Source organism: Sebastes fasciatus, chromosome 23 (genome assembly GCF_043250625.1).
Source record: "Sebastes fasciatus isolate fSebFas1 chromosome 23, fSebFas1.pri, whole genome shotgun sequence".
NCBI lineage: Eukaryota > Metazoa > Chordata > Actinopteri > Perciformes > Sebastidae > Sebastes > Sebastes fasciatus.
Window position 1 is genome coordinate 2,387,810 of NC_133817.1, and position 19,872 is coordinate 2,407,681.

General features: G+C 44.0%; 1 protein-coding gene across 5 annotated transcripts in view; it reads left to right on the forward strand.

The window, feature by feature from the left end:
• Nucleotides 1-19,872, forward strand: part of scube1 (signal peptide, CUB domain, EGF-like 1) — a 104,837-nt gene that overhangs the window by 7,811 nt on the left and 77,154 nt on the right. For all 5 annotated transcript variants that reach the window (XM_074624890.1, XM_074624886.1, XM_074624887.1 and 2 more), the window contains exons 2-3: nt 553-675; nt 17,707-17,832. In XM_074624890.1, coding sequence (XP_074480991.1) covers nt 17,709-17,832 — 124 coding nt within the window. In that variant the 5' untranslated portion in view covers nt 553-675; nt 17,707-17,708. The remainder of the gene's footprint in view (nt 1-552; nt 676-17,706; nt 17,833-19,872) is intronic.

Below are 19,872 nucleotides of genomic sequence, written 5' to 3' on the forward strand. Positions count from 1 at the left end.
TGTTGGATAAATGTTATTTTCTGTTTTATCCTATACTAGTAATCTTCTTGCACCTCCTTGGGAGGTCCACAGCCCCAGGGTTAGGAACCACTTGTGTACGCTCACTATGCCTTCATCTATCAGTGTCACAGTGAATGCAGATGGAAGGAAAAACATACATCATTTTGTCCTACTGTAGGTGCAAAACAAGCTGTCAGTTAAACAACACAAAGTGTGATCAGTGATCTCTGTAAAGGACACTAAAGGGACGAGATGGGACAGATGTAACACTGATGAGTCTAGCGTTCATTGGACAGGCTCACTGACGTTAGGAAACAGCTCCATCCTAAGCCAACTTCTTCTCTCCCGCTACCAATTCTGAAACCTCAACTCAGATTTGTACGTCACTGCGTAGAGCTCACTGAATCATATTAATGTCATGAGGCCAGGTCAGTACTGGGGCTCTGATACTGAATGGTGCATCCTTAGCGATACCCAACATCGGGGCTCGTTGAATCCACCGGGACTCAGGTCTATTTGGTTATTGATTTTTTTTTTTCCATGTTTGTGCAGATGCAGATGAGTGTGCAGAAGGTTCGGACGACTGCCACATCGACGCCCTCTGCCAGAACACGCCCAAGTCCTATAACTGCATCTGCAAGCCGGGCTACAAGGGAGATGGCAAGCAGTGTGAAGGTGAGTGGCCTTTCCACTTCGTTAGACTTCCTGTCACTCCCTTCCTTTCATCTGGCCTTGTTAACTCTTTACTACTTCAAAATGGATCTTGGCTGATCCAAGAACAGGTGAAAGCATCAGGAACGGCTGGGATTTAATCATTAAGACACACTCATAAATGCAGACGCAAAGCCAGTCTACATCACAAGATCAGTTTTTGCTGCGAGATTGAAGTCAAGAACACTTGTCTTTTATTTAGCGAGGCAGAAAATAAGGCTGGTTGAGACTAGAGTATCCCGTCACAGCTAAGCTCTGTAGTTAATGTTGGATTTTTTACTTTTAAAACGTTGAGTAAACCAGGGTTTATTAGCTGTTGTGAGGAGCTTTCATTCTGTGGTGATTTTGGCGGTCCCTGTGGACAAAAGCGGTAGTGTTTCCGAGCACCAGAGCCCCTTTAGAAAACCTCTCATTTTACTACAGCAGGGGTCTGACCGTCTGTCCCGCTCAGTCCTGGTTCTGGTTCTCCCGTGCCTCCTTTCCCTCCAGCGGGCCCAGCTTTACGGTGTCGGTGTCGGCTCCCAGCGGAGCAGTGAGTTGAAGCTCTGCTCCTGGTCGAAAGAGGAGCCGTTGCTGCCGGGGCGTGGAGCCCTCCACCTCTCGCTGTAACTCTGACTGCAGGTCGAAGGTGGCAGCGAAGCCGAATCTAGGTCTGCCCCGCTGGAGGAGTTTCTGGTGAACCTATGTGTCGTAAATCGTTTCGTCTGATGTCGCTGGGAATCGTACCCAATGACAGGCATGAAGAATAACTTTATAAAAACAGCCAATCTTCTCGCTGATGGTCTTGTTTGCTTGACAGTAGCTGGTTTTCCATAACCACGATCTGTTACCTATCCATAACCATACTGTAGGGAGAGGTGCAGTCAGGTGTAGGAAGGGTTCATGTTGATGTTTCAAGAAAATACCTGTCCATCATACCCAAGGAGATGGACAAAATGGCCACCACTGTACAATGACGAGTGTTTCCAACAACTCTTACAGAGTGATACGTCTTCTCGTGGTAGTTTGTTGAATCCATCGGTGCCAACCCAAGCTTGTCATAAAGGAGGATAAATAACGCTCCAAACTTACGCTTACATTTTTTGACACACTGACAGCTGTTGTTGTCTGTTGGGCTGCAGTTTGCCATGTTATGATTGGAGCATATTGTTTTATGCTAAATGCAGTACCTGTGAGGGTTTCTGGATCAATATCTGTTATTGTTTTGTGTTGTTAATTGATTTACAATAATAAATATATACATAAGTATGCATAAAGCAGCATATTTGCCCACTCCCATGTCGGGATAGAGGCTTAAAAAACGTCATCACTGGTAGCGACATTCAGAGTTTCCCCTCAGATAAAAATCAAATGTGAGCAGTGGAAGTGGCATTTAAGACACACTCTGATATGAACTTCAGTCCATCTGAAACACATCTAGACTGATCTGGGAACATGAACTGGGCCTCTGATGTAACGGCCGGTTAGACAGCTGTTTCACAACCCCCACATGCACCCCCCCCTACAGGTTCTCCTAATTAACGGGGAGGAAGTGGACTGAGCGAGGGTGTCAGGGTGAGACGGGGGCAGCACCTGGCTGTGCGTTCACACCTCCACTCACTTCTGCCTCAAAGCACACCACAGCTGGAGCTCCGCTGGCTGCACAGATATGCTCTCTCTCTCTCTCTCTCGCTCTCTCTCACTCTCTCTCTCTCTCTCTCTCTCTCTCTCTCTCCTAACACACATACACACCCAGTGTAATCCTCTAATCTTTTCCCATGTACCGTGCGCTCCACTGCTCATAACAACACAGATTGCCCTCATATAAATGATGCTACAGAAGTAGAATTTACTACAACTTGGGTCTAATTTTTTTGTAGTTTTTGGACATCATTCCTATCAGTTATGATACCATTGTACTAATTTCTGAGAAATGGCAGCTACTAGCAGTAATAAACTACACAAAGTTAGCTGTGGGCAGTGAGACTGGATGAACTGTGAGTGGGTTTCAGTCCCTGACCATCACCAGGCAGCACGGGAGAAATGATAAGTGCAACAAAGCCATGTGCTTTCCATCCCAAAGGCATTATTCTGCCACCTCTTAACAGCTGTCACCAAGTCACACACTGGTAAATGGACTGTATTTATATAGCTATTCACCCATTCACACACACATTCATACACTGATGGTAGAGGCTGCCATGCGAGGAGCCAATCTGCCCATCAGGATCTGATGTAAATACTCATTCAGGCACCGACGGCTCAGCCTTCGGGAGCAACACCGTGAACGTATGTCAAACTGATCACGAGTGCATTGATCATAGATCCTGACCAACACGTAGTGATGGTGTCTACCTGATAACAGGGGTTTCTTTTTCATCAGTTTCAGTGCAAAACTATCCACCACTTTATTAAAATCCAGGGCTCTAAACCAGATCTCTATAAGTTTAATAAGTATAAGTCTATAAGTTAAGTTATGATAATGTAACTACGGACAATCATGCGATTAATTAAATATTTTATTCGATTGACAGCCCTACTAACAAATAATCTTTGTTTAACTTGATTAAAGTCATTAAGGTTGTAACTTCTAATCGCAAATACTGTAGTTGATGTCAGTTTGTCTTATATGGAAAGTCATTTTTTTTAAAGAAATGCTGAATGAGGAAGTGGAACAGAAGCTAGCCTGGATGTGACTCTCTGTAGAACATTTTACAGCCATTATGGTGGGTTTATAGCACAAAAACAACTCTACATGTTGATATTTTTTAATATCGTGTACGTAATTTTTGGTTGAACTCAGCCTTTACATGTGAACAACTATTGATTGTGTAATTACGCCGCTCTGTTCTGCCATATATGTGATTTATTACACCGGGCAGACAGACCCGGTCTGAACGAGGCGCCCTGAATAACAACAGCTCCTCTGTCCTCTGAGAGGAGACTCTTCAGGAATATGATCTTCCTCCCATAAAGCTGCCTGCTGTCTGAGCGGACCTGTCCTTCCAGCCACTGTTTTATTACATCACTTCACCTTGAGGCCAGCATTTAAATCGCTGTGTGTGGAAGCTGTACTCTGCTTCGATGGAGCTTGAATGTCAACTGCGTTTTATTACATCACCGTTCTACATCCAGCATGTGAATGCTTCTGCGTGTGTGTGTCAGACATGCTTTACAACACACTCCCTCCCGACTGTACGCTGAGATCCATCGAACTCCCCTCAGCGATGAAACAACAGCTCACGACAGGGACGTCAAATGAAGACGGATGGTGGATGGGAGTTGACCCCCTGACCTCCGGTGATTAGATATGGCCGCTGTAATTGGCCGGCTGTGTTTTCCATCAACAGGCATTATGGGCCACTTTGCTGGCCAGCGCCATTAGCAGCTCTGCTATTCCTGGAAGCACCTGGAAGCAGCAGCGCTCGCTTTCTCCATCCCTCAGGTCTTCTCCGCTTTATCAGCATCATCCCATATCAGCAAAGACTCACTCAACAGGTCTAGTGAACACGCCGTGGATTAGGCTATGAGAAACTGGATAAAACTTAGTGTTCGTCATAGTCTTTACTCCGCAATCCTCACGAGTGCATTAAAGTATGGTCTGTCCACACTGTTATCTCTCACTTGTCATCTCATCAGATGTTTCTGTCCAGAGCACCTGCATTTTTTTCAGAGACCTCCAGATGCACCCTTCATACTCTGTATCCTTGGATGCATTGTGCTATTTTTATTGTGATGCTAGAATGTTATAACTCTCTGTTTGGTTTGGCACTGTGTGCTGGCAGGAAGAGCAGCAGCAATATGTGCAAAGTCCAATAGTAAGACGCGACTTGACTCAACTAGGGATGCACCGATACCACTTTTTATCAGACCGAGTACATGTACTTACATTTGGGTACTCGCTGATACCGAGTACCGATACGAGTACTTCTCTGTGCCAAAAGACCCTCGTTAATAGCCAGCCGGAGGGTGTGAGCGACACATGGCAGGCTGGGGAGTCCCGCATACGAGGCTTGGAAAGGCTCGGGGCGGAGGTGCTTCCCGTGGCCGTGGCCAAAGGGCTCTCTTTCAAAAGGCGCCAGGGGTCTGCGGAAATGTTGGCAACCCAGTACTAGTACATGGGCACAGTATCGGAACCCTATCCCTAGACTCAATTCACTTTTGGTACCTGGTCATTTTCTCTATTTGTTCTCCACTGCAGATAATTCTCATTCCAACTTTGTCATGCCCCCTTGGCGTCACTTTAGGATTAGGCAACAAAACCATCATAGGTAGGTTTAGGAAAGAACTACATGATTGGGCTTAAAACTACTACGTTTGTACAGTGAAAATGACGCAGAACGTCGTGAACACGGGACATGAACGAACAGCTGATTGTAGACTTTTTTTGCCAACAATCATGCATTTTTTTGCAAGAGGCCTCTCCATCTGGACTCCCACTCCATCAATACAGTGGTCTCATCGTAATGAATGAGGAAACTGTGTTTTTTGTCTAATGTCTATCTGAACAAGGCCTTAATGCAAGCCTACGTTAGTCCAACTGTGCAGCTGCTGTATCCATCTGCATCGGCAGATACTCAATATTAAAAGACTTGGACCAGGATCAGGCGCTAAAACACTTGATGTGGGACTCTAAACACATTAGAGATTGACCTTATGTCCAGTTCTAACTTTGATATTTCCTAATTAAAACACTTGGTGTTTTTTCACTGATATTTCCCAGGAAATCCTTCGGCTCAGAGTAAGTGATGCAGATTTATCTGCAGTTTGTTTCATCTCTGGGGGGAAGTACAGTGCAGAAGCACCACGGCAATGAGAGCTGAGCACTAAGGGAGCTGCCAAAGAAAGCAACGATGGGAAGTTTTTCGACTCTTCACACACAAAACAAAAGCTAAATGTGCCAAGATCGAAAAGCGCAATATCAACAGAATCTTGTGTCTTGGTAAAATTCGGAATCAGACATTACTTTTTTTACTTTACTTTTTCTAAAGAAAGCAACAAGAACATGCATCGTACTGATGATCACATTATTAACGTGCACTTTAGAGGTTCCAGGGGGATGTGGCCTATGTGGCTCCACATTGAGGAAACACTGGCTCGCTCATGTGCTTTTGTAACGGCTGGGATTCGAGCCCCGGTGACCAAGGGAGACGACCTGTGCTCTCAGCCTCTGCTACACTTCGCCACTACAAATTAGCAGCTCGCAGGCCACATTGTTCTGCCGGGAGCCGACTGCCCGGTAGTTCAGCGGGACTTCAGTGGGATCACATCCCAGCCACAGCCAGTTTCACCCAGTCCCGGTGACCACGGGTGTTCCACCGCTGACCACGGGTGCGTCCGAGTGCTCCCATCATCAGGACTGTGTCCTCAGAGGAGTCATTTCTTTGAAACAACTGAAATCGGATATGGCGCTCATGAGCGCTGCCCCCTCTGTAGACTTTTCCACAAGCTGATACCGCCGGCTCGTTATGGAAAAATGTGAACTTTTATCCCCGTGCTGTCAAATGAAGAGTACGTGGGAGGAGCTGTGTATCAGTCAAGCCTGCTTTACTGCTTGTGTGTGCAGAACAGTGCCAGAGTTGTCTCCCTGTTTATAGAGAGATCTAGCGAAACTGTAACCGGCTGTTGATAGAGTGTTGTGAGCACTTGTTTACCGAGCGAGAAAGAAAGTTCAAAAAAAAAAATTCAAAGGATTATGAAAAGATGAATCGCTGAATCAGAGAGACTTTGCTGTGTTTTCAGAGTTCAGGGCAGAAAGACTCCATGAGCTTTGGGAGATAAGTGATGGCATTCCTGCTGCAAAAACCCATCTGAACAACAATATGAAATGTCAAGTCTTTAAATCTCTCTCTAAATGTCTAAAGGCTGGCGCATATGAAAAGATCTTTCAAATCTTAACAGAGCTCACACATAACGACATGTTACGTTAGATTGAACAGTTTTGTTCCTGTAGTGTTTGGTGAAGCCAAAACAGCGCACCACACACTAACAGATTTATTCATGAAAAAAAGAGCGGAAATCTCGCAAAATATCTCGTGATCAAACGTGAATTTAGTGTAAACAAACACGGCGGACGACGGGCAGGAAGAATCAAGCCCCCAGGAAGAGCACTGGTCGTTGATGCCAATTTTCGTAGCGTCCAAACAACGGTACTACATCTTCCGTGTCCGTCACGTGATGCCTTTGGGCCCAAAACGATTTTTTCCCATTGACTCACATTGGGAAAGAGATGTGTGTAACTCAGCGGATAATTTGGGCTGGGAGGCTCGATGGGCCCGATGGATGTGGAAGAACGCCAAATGGTCCGGGAACTTTATCACTCGGCAGTCGAGCCATTTTGGCTTCATGCGCCACTGAGCAACTCTGATAGGAATGAACGGGAGCTCTCTTACAACGCTGTTCTCTTTATACATCCATGGGAAGAATTAGCGATGTTAGTTTTTACTTTGTACTAAGAATTCACGAAGGATGGCTGGATGAAGTCATGGAGACAAGTTAAATAAACACTCGTGTTCCTTAGGACCATCAAAATATCTGTTCTTTGCTGACGATTGTCAGGACGGGGGCAATCGGAACCAACATCTGCATGATTTTCGTGTAGTGTGTACCCAGCCGAACTAAAATTCAATATGTTTGTTATTTTCCCTTATTTCAACATGGCTTGTGTTCTGTTGATTTCGGAGGTACTGAAGGTAAACATCAGATATTGTTTTTAAAAACTGACATAGAAACAAAGTACATTTAGGGATTATTTTTTGGTTCAGTGGCATGGTAAAGAGGACATTTTTTACAGTGTATGACGGTCCAGAGGGATGAGTGATGTGGCCGGTTGCCACAGAGCTGTCAGAGGCCTGCAATAGCAGCTCTGTGTTTACTCAGCATTTGTCACTTACAGACTAATTGACTGGTTTTCATCAGCTGCCCATTGCACTGAATAGAAGCCTCTTCTCCTCTCTGTGTCTTAACACTAAAAGGCTTCTGCCATCTCCATTTTCTCTCTCTGTCTCTCTCTCACACAGACACATCTCTGTGTGTATTTGTGTCTCAGTTGAAGTCCGAGGTTTTATCTCTGTGCCAGAGCAGCTAATTAAGTATGGAGCAGGGAGAGGAAAATGTCACTTTGAACAGTGTAATGCTGCTCTAAAACACAGGGTTTGGCTGTGTAGTTTGCCTTTCCAGGCCAATTAATTAATTTGTTGTGTTTTTTTTTTGTATTTATATGGATAACAAGCCAAACATAGACAGTGTGATGTCACAACGTTGATAGAGTTTAGAAGGAGAAACTGTGATTGTTATTGTGTGCTCAGACGTAACGCGAGGCTAATTTTAGATGCGCCGCAATTGCATTCAACATTAGGCAACACATTCTCACCCCCCAACTTGTCAGATACCGCCGCTTGTCAGTGCCCCTCGACACAAGGGACAGCGTGTCAATACACGCTTGTTACCTGCATGGTGTCCTTTCAAAGGAAGTTAGGTTTAGGCAATACGACCACTTAGTTAGGGTTAGGAAACGGTCATGGTTGAAGTTAACTTCACTGACTAGCGACTCACATGACTCATGTGACTGACGATATGTACTGTATGTAGTACATTGGCTGTTTGGGGCGTATAAACTCCAGACTTAGCAGAAAACAGGATGCAAGTCCAGTTTCCAGACTTTGACGGCTTATCTGAAGCCAGAATTCTGCCTGGAACGTGTACTTGCATCGATCGGCCAATTCAGTGCAGTCAGATGACGTTACCTTGTGGTAAACCATGTGCCAATGCAGCGGTCTCAGTCTAAGCATGGCCTTATGCCAGGAACAGACTACTCAATATTTTTGACGGTTACGATGGTCACTATTTCAGATTAGACGATTGAGAGGCTCCTGGGGAAAACAATAAAAATACAATTCACAGGGAGAAGCGAAAGAAGGTGCGCAACGGGATGCTCCATGCACAAAGACGCAACATCGGTGGTGTTTTTTACTCCGACACAACCTAGATTGAAAATCCTACCGCAAGGTCCGGCAGAAGTTGAAGGTCCGATGACATCGTTCTGCATAATAATTAGCCTTCTGTTTACAGCTGTGTGCGTCTGTGCTCAGCCGGTCAAATTCAAGGCCGTGATGGAACACCCCGTGGAAAGCAAAAGAAAAAAAATCAAACATGCTAGACTTTCTGTCGGGGCGTCCCAGACGCGGCGTCGGTTGTCGTGCACTATGACACTACACAAGATAAAAACGATCGATTGTCGCACACGACACTCATTTATCATCCCAGATCTGAGTCGACACCCTACGACGGCCGTGTCGGATCATAATCGGGCTGATATCGTGAAGTCTGAACCGGGCATTAGAGGAAACAAGGAGGACAACAGTGGCGACTGTTTTTCGGCTGCATTCAGAGGTATTCAGTAGAGTGCATTCAGAGCATCACTTCAGACTTCTCCGGATGAAAAGTCACCACGTCCTTGGTCACTGATAGGCAAGTTGCGGTTCATGCAACATGTGCACTTTGTGTGATCCTTCGTGAGCGTTCAGACCGAACAATTTGTGATCAATATTTATTCATTAACCGACATTGGAACGGTGACATCACATCCTTCTTCCGGGTTGAGTGTGGGGCTGTATCGTACCTCGGTTTCATGCATTTGTTTGCTAGTAAGATCGGAACATACAGTATGAAAGATACCCTGCCAGCTTGAGACTGGATTCTACTTGCAGCTCCTCCGTTCCCCGGCGCCACAGTAACGAACACTTGACCTGCTTTACAGAGACAGAGAGAGAACGAAAGGGCGTCTCATGGGGAAGAATGGATGGCGAGGGAGACGGTGCAGGTGGAAGGGCGAGAGGGAATAGTGGCAGACAATTACTAGGCCATTGTCTGCCTGGCGTCTGCTCCTCCGTCATCTGTCAGCCGCTCTCCTCACTGGCTAGCTACAGACACGCACACACACACACACACACACACACACACACACACACACACACACACACACACACACACACACACACACACACACACACACACACACACATACCTCAGTTCAAACACACAACGCAGATTCCGTCCGTGCACCTCCCTCCCTCTCCTGTCTCTCTGTCTGCTGCTTCCATGCTCAGACTCAGTGGAGCAGGTCAGATTCATTGAGGCTCAGGGCTTTATATATATATATAGATATAGATACAGTGACCTCATGCCAGCATCTCCAAGCCTCCAAGCTTCCTTTTTTCAGTCTTTGACGGATGATGTCTGGCACCGCGGGGTGGAAATGTCACTCAGGAAAAGCTCACAGGGAGAGAAGAAATTCCCTGCAGCTTGGTACCGACTTTAGCTTTCAGTCCACGGCCGAGGTTTAAGCGTGTGTCGGATGTGCGGACAAAGACCTGCATAAAGACTGTGGCTTTATATATCATAAAACAATCTGTCTGAGTCCATGTCAGACAGTCTGGATATGTCTGTCCACTGTGATACAGGGACTTACAGCTTATCACTTTACACAGTTGTTATAACAATAACCTATAGCCTATTTGTCATTACACAATGAACAAACACAGAGTCACCTGACTGATATGTTCATTCTCTTTTTAGATACAGTATGTCTCGCCTTCCAACCAACCTCCTGACAAAAATATCTGAGTATGTCAAAATGTCTGCTGTGAAGAAGAGCCTAATAACATTAGCTAATGTGTCACACATTAACATTACATTTTTCGGCAGACACAGAGTTGAATGTAAGTCAAATGCTTACTCTTCTTTTAGCTCTGGTTTGGACTCCAAGTCTATATAAGCTTGCTAGATATTTAACTGTCTTCCCTAGTTAGTTGCTAACTTTGCTATTTGCTAACGTTAGAGCAACATTGAATATAACTTAAAGTGAAACATTTACTCTCCTTATAGCTCTGGTTTGGTATCTGTCAAATGTATTTAAGGTAAGCTTGCTAAATGTCCAGTAAACTGTCTACAGTAGCAACTAGGGATGCACCGATACCACTTTTTTTCAGACCGAGTACAAGTACTTACATTTGGGTACTCGCCGATACCGAGTACCGATACGAGTACTTCTCTGTGCCAAAAGGCCCTCGTTAACAGCCAGCTGGAGGGTGTGAGCGACACACAGCAGGCTGGGGAGTCCTGTATAAGGGGCGAAGGTGGCTTGCGGCTGCAGCTTTACAGCGCTTCCCGCCCGGACCTCGCCGCCCCATGGACAAAGGGCTCACTGCGCCCTCTCTCTCCGCCGGGGAGGGACGGGGCCCACTGCTCCCGGTGCGACTGTCGACCGGTGCGGACAGTCCTCAGTGCGCCCCAACCGCGTCGTGCCGCCAGATCGGGGCTCGGCCCACGTAAAACGCGCCATGGTTCTGCGGCGATGTCTGCAACCCACCCGACCCGTCTTGAAACACGGACCAAGGAGTCTAACGCAAGCGCGAGTCAGAGGGTGAAAGCAAAACCCCATAGCACAATGAAAGTGAGGGCTGGTGCGCGCCGGCTGAGGCGCACCACCGTAAAGTGGTATCGGTGCCGTTGTATCGGAGCCGTTTTGCAAGTACGAGTACATGAGCACAGTATCGGACCCGATACCCGATACTGGTATCGGTATCGGTGCATCCCTAGTAGCAACACAACCTTAGCCGCTAACTTTGCTAGTTTTTCTGCATTTTTCTACCATTTGCATTAGAGCTGAGACAATTGTTTTACAAAATGGAAAGTTAACATGCTAGAAAGAATTACTTGTAGTTCGTTAAGCTTCATTAATCTTTTTTCTAGACAAAACAAGCTGGCAGACACAGACCTGACATATTTTTTTATCACCTAAAGTTTTAAGTGTTAGCAAACAGCTACCCACTAAATACACATCAACAGATCGGAGCAATGTTAGCAACTTGGTGCCGTGTTTCTAGCTGCATGTGAAGCCATGTAAGTGCAATATTCACTCTCATTTTAGCTCTGTTTTGATCTCCACCAACTCCTGAGAAAAAATGTCTGGCTCTTTAGCTGCTAAACGCTCCACTTCCTTCACCAGCTAGCTAGTTGCTATCATTGTGGTGTCGTTTGGTGCTTGGCAGGAAGCGCACAGTGGGTATCAATTCTTAATTTTTTGGGTGAAAACAGCCGTCTGAAAGCAGGGTTGATATGACTGGTGAGACTGAACCGTACTGTAAATGTGCTGTAAAACCAAAACTATGAGAGAACAAAGGCTGCAGAGCTCTGTAAAACTGCAGAGCGGGGATGTGGGTTTGTCACTGTGGGTTACCCCTGTCACATCTCATGTAGTCATGAGATTTAATGTTAATATGAAAATCTTATTTAATGGAGCTGTAAAGGACCAATTCAGTGATTTTGCATGTTTTGTAGTGCTAATTATTGCTTCCCACTTGTTTACTGGGGTTTGATCCATAAAGCTCATTCGCATTATGCTTCCCTCATCAAAGTGCAGAAGTTTAACACCATTTACTGGAAGCCAATCTGGTGTTGTTTGGTACAAAAAATTGGAAAAATGTGCAGGCTAACACATAACAGCTACAGAGATTTAAAAAACAAGAGCCCACCGCCCCAAAACCACCGTGGAAAACAATGTGTGGTATTAAGTTGGGCTTGAATTTCTGCTTATACATCAGTAAATATAACTGACTTACCGCTCACCTCACTGATTTTCATCAATTTGCGTCATGAAAATAGTCATTAAATTTAGCTCACATAGACCTGCATGAAGTGTAAGCAGCATCGCCTCCTCTCCCTTTCTCCTTTACTCTCTCTGCCCTTCAGTCAGAGGAGGTGGTGGGGGCGTGGGGCCGTCAGCGAAGGCGCCTAATTCACTTGATGAGACGTGGAGCATAAACGCTTTTCCCGGCAATTAGAAAACGTGCGTTATGTGAGCAGGAAGCAGCAGCCGGGCCGAAGCTGTCGGGGCACCGCTGTCAGATGTCAACAACAGCTCCGGGGCAGGAAGTGGCACCGTTTGGGGCCAAATAGACCCTACGAGGCACCTTTCCTCCTCCCCTCCACCACCGACCTCTCCCACCTCCCTCTAATCTCTCTGTCACACATCCACCTACGCACGCTTCAAAACCCTCTTCCCCGTGCTTTCCATCACCTCAACACACACCACAATTCAACCAGCTTACCCTCCTTATTTTCACGTGGCAAGCAGAAACCCTGGAATCCTTGAATTGGTTGAAATGCATGTAGCGTATATGTGCTCGTACTTTAAAGAAGTATTTCACCGCTGGAAAGATAGTCTTTGCATGAAACTAGGCCGTCTATGCAGTAGAAATGCGCAAATGTTTTTTAAATTGGTGCTAAATGACCAGAGGAAACAGAGAAAAAGGGCTGTGATATTCCTTTTTGCTCAAAAGGTAGAAAACAACCAGAATGCACTGGGCTCGTTGCGGCCTCTTCCTCCTCCATACGCTGTAATTCCTCTGCACTGTTTTCTGGCTTATATAAGCAGCTCCAAATGTCAGATTCCAGCACTACTGTATTAAAAATCTATCTTTATATTTGCATATACTACCCACATTGTAATGATACAAAGATGGTTGAAAATGGATAATGTTTCCTTTTAAATGAGGGTTTTACCCACATAATCAGTGATTGTTGGGCACTAAAAGTAAACCTCAGACAAATCAGACTCAGGGGTCTTGGTGGAAAAGCTTGTCAAGAATTGTGTGTTGTTTGAACGATCAAAAGACCATATTGTGTAATGCACCATATTGGAACACAAAATAATAAATACAGAGACTAATCTATATTGTGTTCTACCTGTGTTTGAAGCAACTGGTGTTATTGAGAGGCGAAGTCCCGCCCCTTCTGGTGTTAATATATTGTAATTTTAGCTGTATATTGTTCTTCTTCGTAATTTTTTTAATAGCTCTGAGGAAAATGTTGATATTTGCAACAGCCTGATCTTTTTCCTCTGTCATTATGTCTTTGCATTTCCTGCATTATGTTTAGCTTGCTAAATTGTTAGCCTCTGTGGCTTCTAGACGCCGACAGTAACGTTAACATTGCCGTTTCTTAGCAGTGGTGTTGTCACAACTTAACCACTTGAACACCAAGCATATCGTGTACACGACTTCCCATGTTGTAAACACAAGCTCACGAGTTTCATCTGAAGGCACCACATGACTGAACACGTCGGGATGTTGGTTGTCGTCTACTATGACACACTACACGAGATAAAACGATCGATTGTCGCGCACGACACTCATTTATCATTCTCGATCCGAACCGACACCCTACAACGGCCGTGACGGGCTTTAATCGGTCTGATATTGTATAGTTTGAGTCTGAGCCATTAAAGATTCTATTGGTTGCATTATGGGAAATGTAGGATGCAGTGTTTATCTAAGCCTCTGCTGCTTTGATTTCGACAGTCCCCATCCTTATAAAAGTGCAATACTACTGCGTACTACAGGGGTACACCCTGGACAAGTCACCAGAGGCTGACACATACAGACAGACAACCATTCACACTCACATTACCACACATCATATTAAAGTCAAATCAAATCTGTAACATAAGTGTTGAGTCTTTCGATTTTTCTGTTTTTTCTCAGTTTAGTTGGAAAGGGACGGCCAAAACAGAAAAACCAAGATGTGTTTTCAAGTTTAGCCAATTTAGTGTGAATGTAGTCTCAGTCTGGCTGTTTGAAAGCATTCAGGCACCAATTAATCACCTGCTGCTTTTCATTCACCCTCAGTGGTAAGGCTCCCCCCCGCTCCACTCTGTACCTTCTCCCCTTCATCTCTGACGGATGAAAAGCAGAGCACAGAGGAAGTGGCACATCGCGCTGCACCTCGCCATCCGAGCTGGCAGCACAGCAAAGTGTCCAAACAACCTTTCCCCCAAACAGTCGGCCGTTCCAGCTCTCGCCCTAATTGGTTGCAAATGCCTTTTAGGATGAGCCAGTGATGGCTACTAGGGGTTTGTATACACAAGGCTCAGGCTCTTTAATTCCCCCATGATTGTTTTTTTTATGTTTTCCATACCTTTTAAGATAATTACACACACGCAGCTCAATTAAAGTCACTTTTATGAACCTTTTGAAGGAGACTCTGGTCACTATTGCATATTTACAGTTGTTATTAATCTTCTCATGTAACCCTTTGAGTTTGTGCGGATGTGAGTGTTCCTCTAAACCCCAATCATGCTGGAGTGATCCTTCAAGTACAGAGACGGGGTTCCCTTTTGTCAGAGATCAGACGGACAGAATTGAATTGTGTGTCGGCCTGTGTAATTGGCTTCTGGTAAACATGTCTGCGGCGCTTCACGGTGCAGAATGTGGCATTGATTTGGCTGTTGTCGTGATGGTTTCTAACCAAGTGAAACCTCTCAGATGGGGATCTTTTTTCATGTTTACGTCTGCCTGCTTTTGGACGTTTCAAAGCGTTCGTACTCGAGCCCGAGTTGATCGTCTGAACGGAAGAGGAATAGTGTGGTAAAATGAGTGTGTGAGCGTATTCATTTGTAAATCCTACATGTCTGTGCTTGTGGGATGTGATTCAGTATCATTTTGCGTGTGTTCTGGTGTTAGCGCCTGTGCGTGCTGTACGTTTGTGTTTTCGGTGTTTGTATATGCTCCGTGTGCAGGTCTGGGTTCTGTCCACGTGCAGGATGTGGAGGCCGAGAGCCACGTCTGCGTGTTTGTGTGTCTGTTGTCCATAGCCGCTGTGTGCCAGCGTCTTATTCCCGCTTAGAGCCATCCATCAAACCTGGCAACTTGAGTCAACTTCCTGAGAAACTCTGTGATCCAAACAAACACAGTCTGGACTCATATGTCAGGCCAGTACTGGTGCTGAAAAAAAAAATATCCACTGCTGATCTGTTGGACTTTAAGTTTCCTTTCTGATCTGCTTTAATGTCATACTGTCCACACTGTCACGCCAACATGCCAACATACTGTAGCACTAATTTGTTTTCTCCAAAAAGAAACCATAATTGCTGCTTGGAGTGAGTTCATTGGCGATGTGTTTTTGTTTTCCAGTAAAAGAAGATCTACGTTTTTGTACCACAGAAGGTGGTCGGGGATGTTGGATGGCAGGATTTTGCATGTGGTTAGGTTGGCTTCTAAAACACTTTGGTTAAGGTGACGGAGTTTTGGTTAATTATTAAAAAAGTAAACATGTATTGGAAGCTTTGGGACAGTGCTGCTGCCGAACAGCGATATCCGTCTGAGAATAACTAATAATAATTAATGTTGAATATGAAGCATGACTAATGTTGTGGGATTATTCCTTATTTTTAATGAGCTATTTTGAGATTATTATAACATACTTATGTATGTTTTAGTATGACATGACAATGGATTCATCAGGTTTTCTCGTTTCATATGATGCCAGTATCTTCACTTTAGCTTTAAAACTGAGCCGCTACAACCTAAAAATCACAAGTTGCTTTAATACGTCAAAGAAAATAGTGTCGTTAAAATGAATTTGCGTCAACGCGTTATTAGCACGTTAACTTTGACAGCCCTGGTCGCTTGTTGCGATGGAATCCATTGTCATGTCATACTAGCTTGTAGTGAAGGAGGTTAAATAACGCTCCGCACTAACGCTAAATTTTGGCAAGGAAAAACTTGTCAAGGCCATTTTCAAAGGGGTCCCTTGACCTCTGACCTCCAGATCAGTGAATGTAAATGGGTTCTATGGGTACCCACGAGTCTCCCCTTTACAGACATGCCCACTTTATGATAACCACAGTTTGGGGCAAGTCATAGTCAAGTCAGCACACTGACACAGCTGTTGTTGCCTGTTGGGCTGCAGTTTGCCATGTTATGATTTGAGCATATTGTTTTATGCTAAATGCAGTACCTGTGAGGGTTTCTGGACAATATCTGTCATTGTTTTGTGTTATTAATTGATTTCCAATAATAAATATATACATACATTTGCATAAAGCAGCATATTTGTCCACTCCCATGTTGATAAGAGGATTAAATACTTGACAAATCTTCCTTTAAGGTTAATTTAGAACAGATAAATATGTACGATTAATTTGCGATTAATCATGATTAACTATGGACAATCATGCGATTAAACGCGATTAAATATTTTAATTGACAGCCACATCTTTGTTAATATCAGCGGTCAAACTGTTGGACAGACTGAAGGCCAGATAGACAGACAGGTAAACTGACTTAAGTTAGCAGGTATGGAGGTGGGATGTTGACAGACAGCAGCCACGGTGTACAATGAAATGAGAGGAGGCAGAAAGGGAGAGAGTGAAGGACGGGAGGAAGAACAGGGTGGACGGACTGTAGACCGACATCCTATTTGGCACGAGGAAGAGACGGAGATAGCGAGATGGACAGATCCAGCAGGACGTCTGGGTGCATTGAGAAGCCCGGGTAGATACCTGCACTGTGTCATCCTCAGTAAAGAGGGGGTAGGAGGAGGAGGAGGAGGAGGAGGAGGAGGAGGAGGAGGAGGAGGAGGAGGAGGAGGAGGAGGAGGAGGATGTGGGCCGGGGTCTTGCTCGCTGCCTGCCGGATCTCCTGCTGTTCACACGGAGGGGGAGGACTGTTTGTTTAAGTGGCTCCGCATGGCAACCACTTGTGAGCCGCTCCTGTGAAAGCCTCCGCTGGCTCAGCATTGAGGTGGGGAGGGTGCATCCCCAGACGAATAAACACCGGCTGACACTTTCCTCTCCTTCCTCGCTCCCCACCAACTGACCCCCCTTCCTCAGTATCCCCCATTTTTGCACTGTAATGCTGCTGGGTTAATACATTTATTGGCATCTAAACTTAAACATAATGCATTAGAACTAAACCTGTATCATCATCATCATCTGTTGGGATGCGGGATTATTTATTTACTCTGACTGATACTCTGACTCCAGACATGAGTAATATCTGCAATGTTGGCAATTTGGGAAACAATGACTCAAAATGCTAATAAAACACCCTCTTCATTTCCATTATTGAAATCAGTCATTTCCTGTTTCAAAACTGTATTGATTAAGTGTTGAATTGTACTTTATTCGGGGTCATCAATTTGGGTTTCAGTAACACAACCACCTTCCTCTTTCAGACATGGACGAGTGTGAGAACGACTACAATGGGGGCTGCGTCCACGAATGCATCAACATACCTGGCAACTACAGGTGCACCTGCTACGATGGATTCATGCTGGCCCACGACGGACACAACTGTCAGGGTAAGAAGAGACCCTCCTCCTAAATGTGGCATCATGGGGATTTTCATCTGGATATGATGACGCTCAGTGAAGTATTAAAAAAAATCCATTCATTTGTTTTCAAAATAATGAAAGATTGTAGACCTATAGGGAAGTCTACGATGGATTATTAGGGCCATTGTAGGTTAAAAAGAAAATTACAGGTAATATTCTGAGAAAAAAAATCAAAGAAGGATGAAAAAGTCATACATACTGTTATCTATTATCTGAGATTATAAAGTTATAAATTTGCGAGAAAAAAACATGGATATTCTCTGAAATTAAAGTCACAAATTTACTAGACAAAAAAAATATTATCTGAGAACATAAAGTCATAAATTTGCGAGACAAAAACCTGGATATTCTTTGAGATTAAAGTCACAAATTTATGAGAACAAAACTTTAATATTTTCTGAGATTATGTAGTCATAAATTTGCGAGAAAAAAAAATATATCTGAGATTATAAATTTATAAATTTGCGAGAAAAAAACTAGGCTATTCTCTGAGATTAAAGTCACAAATTTAGGGGACAAAAACATAAATATTATCTGAGATTATAAAGTCATAAATTTGCGATAAAAAATGTTGGATATTATCTGAAATTAAAGTCACAAATTTATGAGAAAAAAGACATGGATATTCTCTGAGATTGAAGTCACAAATTTATGAGGAAAAAAACCTTAAATATTCTCTGAGATTATACAGTTGTAAATTTGCGAGAAAAAAATTTAAATAATATCTGAGATTATAAATTTATAAATTTGCGAGAAAAACTTGGATATTCTCTGAGATTAAAATTAAAAATTCATGAGAAAAAGAATATATATTATCTGAGATTATAAAGTCAAATTAGCGAGAAACAACTTGAATATTCTCTAACATTATAAAGTTATACATTTATGAGACAAAAATGTAAATATTATCCGAGATTATAAAATTATAAATTTTTTGAGAAAAAAACTTGGATATTCTTTGAAATTAAAGTCACAAATTTACGAGACGAAAATGTAAATATTTGTCAAGGAATTCCCTTCACTTGTAAGGTTGGATCAACCTCTCATTAGTGAGGAGGTGCAACAGTGTGGAACATGGCGATATATCATACATCTGTCCATTGCATTGTAGTTTCTGATGCACGTCATCCAAATAATATGTTGTTTTCTTCTGAATAGGTCCAGATCACGGCTATGTCTCTTCAACACCAGATGCTTATCATAATTTAGACGATTCTGGACTAAAATCAGTATTTCCTTTATTGCTAAATCTGATTGCAAAGTATGATTTAATTAGGTCATCCACTGCAGACACAATACATGGTGTGAGGAGGCTGATCCAACCTCGCAAAGTGAAGCACAAAAATTATATATTTTTTTGGTTTGGTCAAAAAAAAAAAAAAATTCTTGTAAATTTGTGAGTTTTTTCTCGTAAATTTACGACTACAATTTCGGAAATTCTGAGTTTTTTCCTGCTGTCTGCTGCATGTGTTAATGTTAATCTATCCTCGATGTGTTTCGGGTGTTTTTGGGTGTGTGTGCATCCATCTGACTTAGTGTATGATGGTGAATAGAGATGTCTGTCTGTCTGTGCTTAAGAGAGTTTGCTTAAGGGTGCGTGGATGTTTCTGTGTGTGTGTGTGTGTGTGTCCCTGTAAGGCCGCCTGGCTCAGCTCGCCTTTCTCCGGAGAGCCCCTCTGTCATCGTTTGGAGGGTTTCCATGATCTGGGCTGTTCTGTGCGTGTTCCTCTGTACTGCTGGGAGGGCGGTCGGGGTTGAAGAGTTCTCCTACAGATATCTGGCTGTGCTTTATTACTGACAGATCCAGTCCATTTAGCCGGCGCTGCGTTATTGACTCAGTGTCAGTCAAAGTAATGTTTTTTCTGCCCCGTGTGCAACACGTAGTTCTGCACGGATGTGCTCAAACACATTTCATCCCGTCAGTCCTCCAACCGCTGACTGACGAGAGCGAAAATCAAATCAGAAAACATAAAAAATGTCGTTTTGGATGCCCGTGTGTCTTTGGTG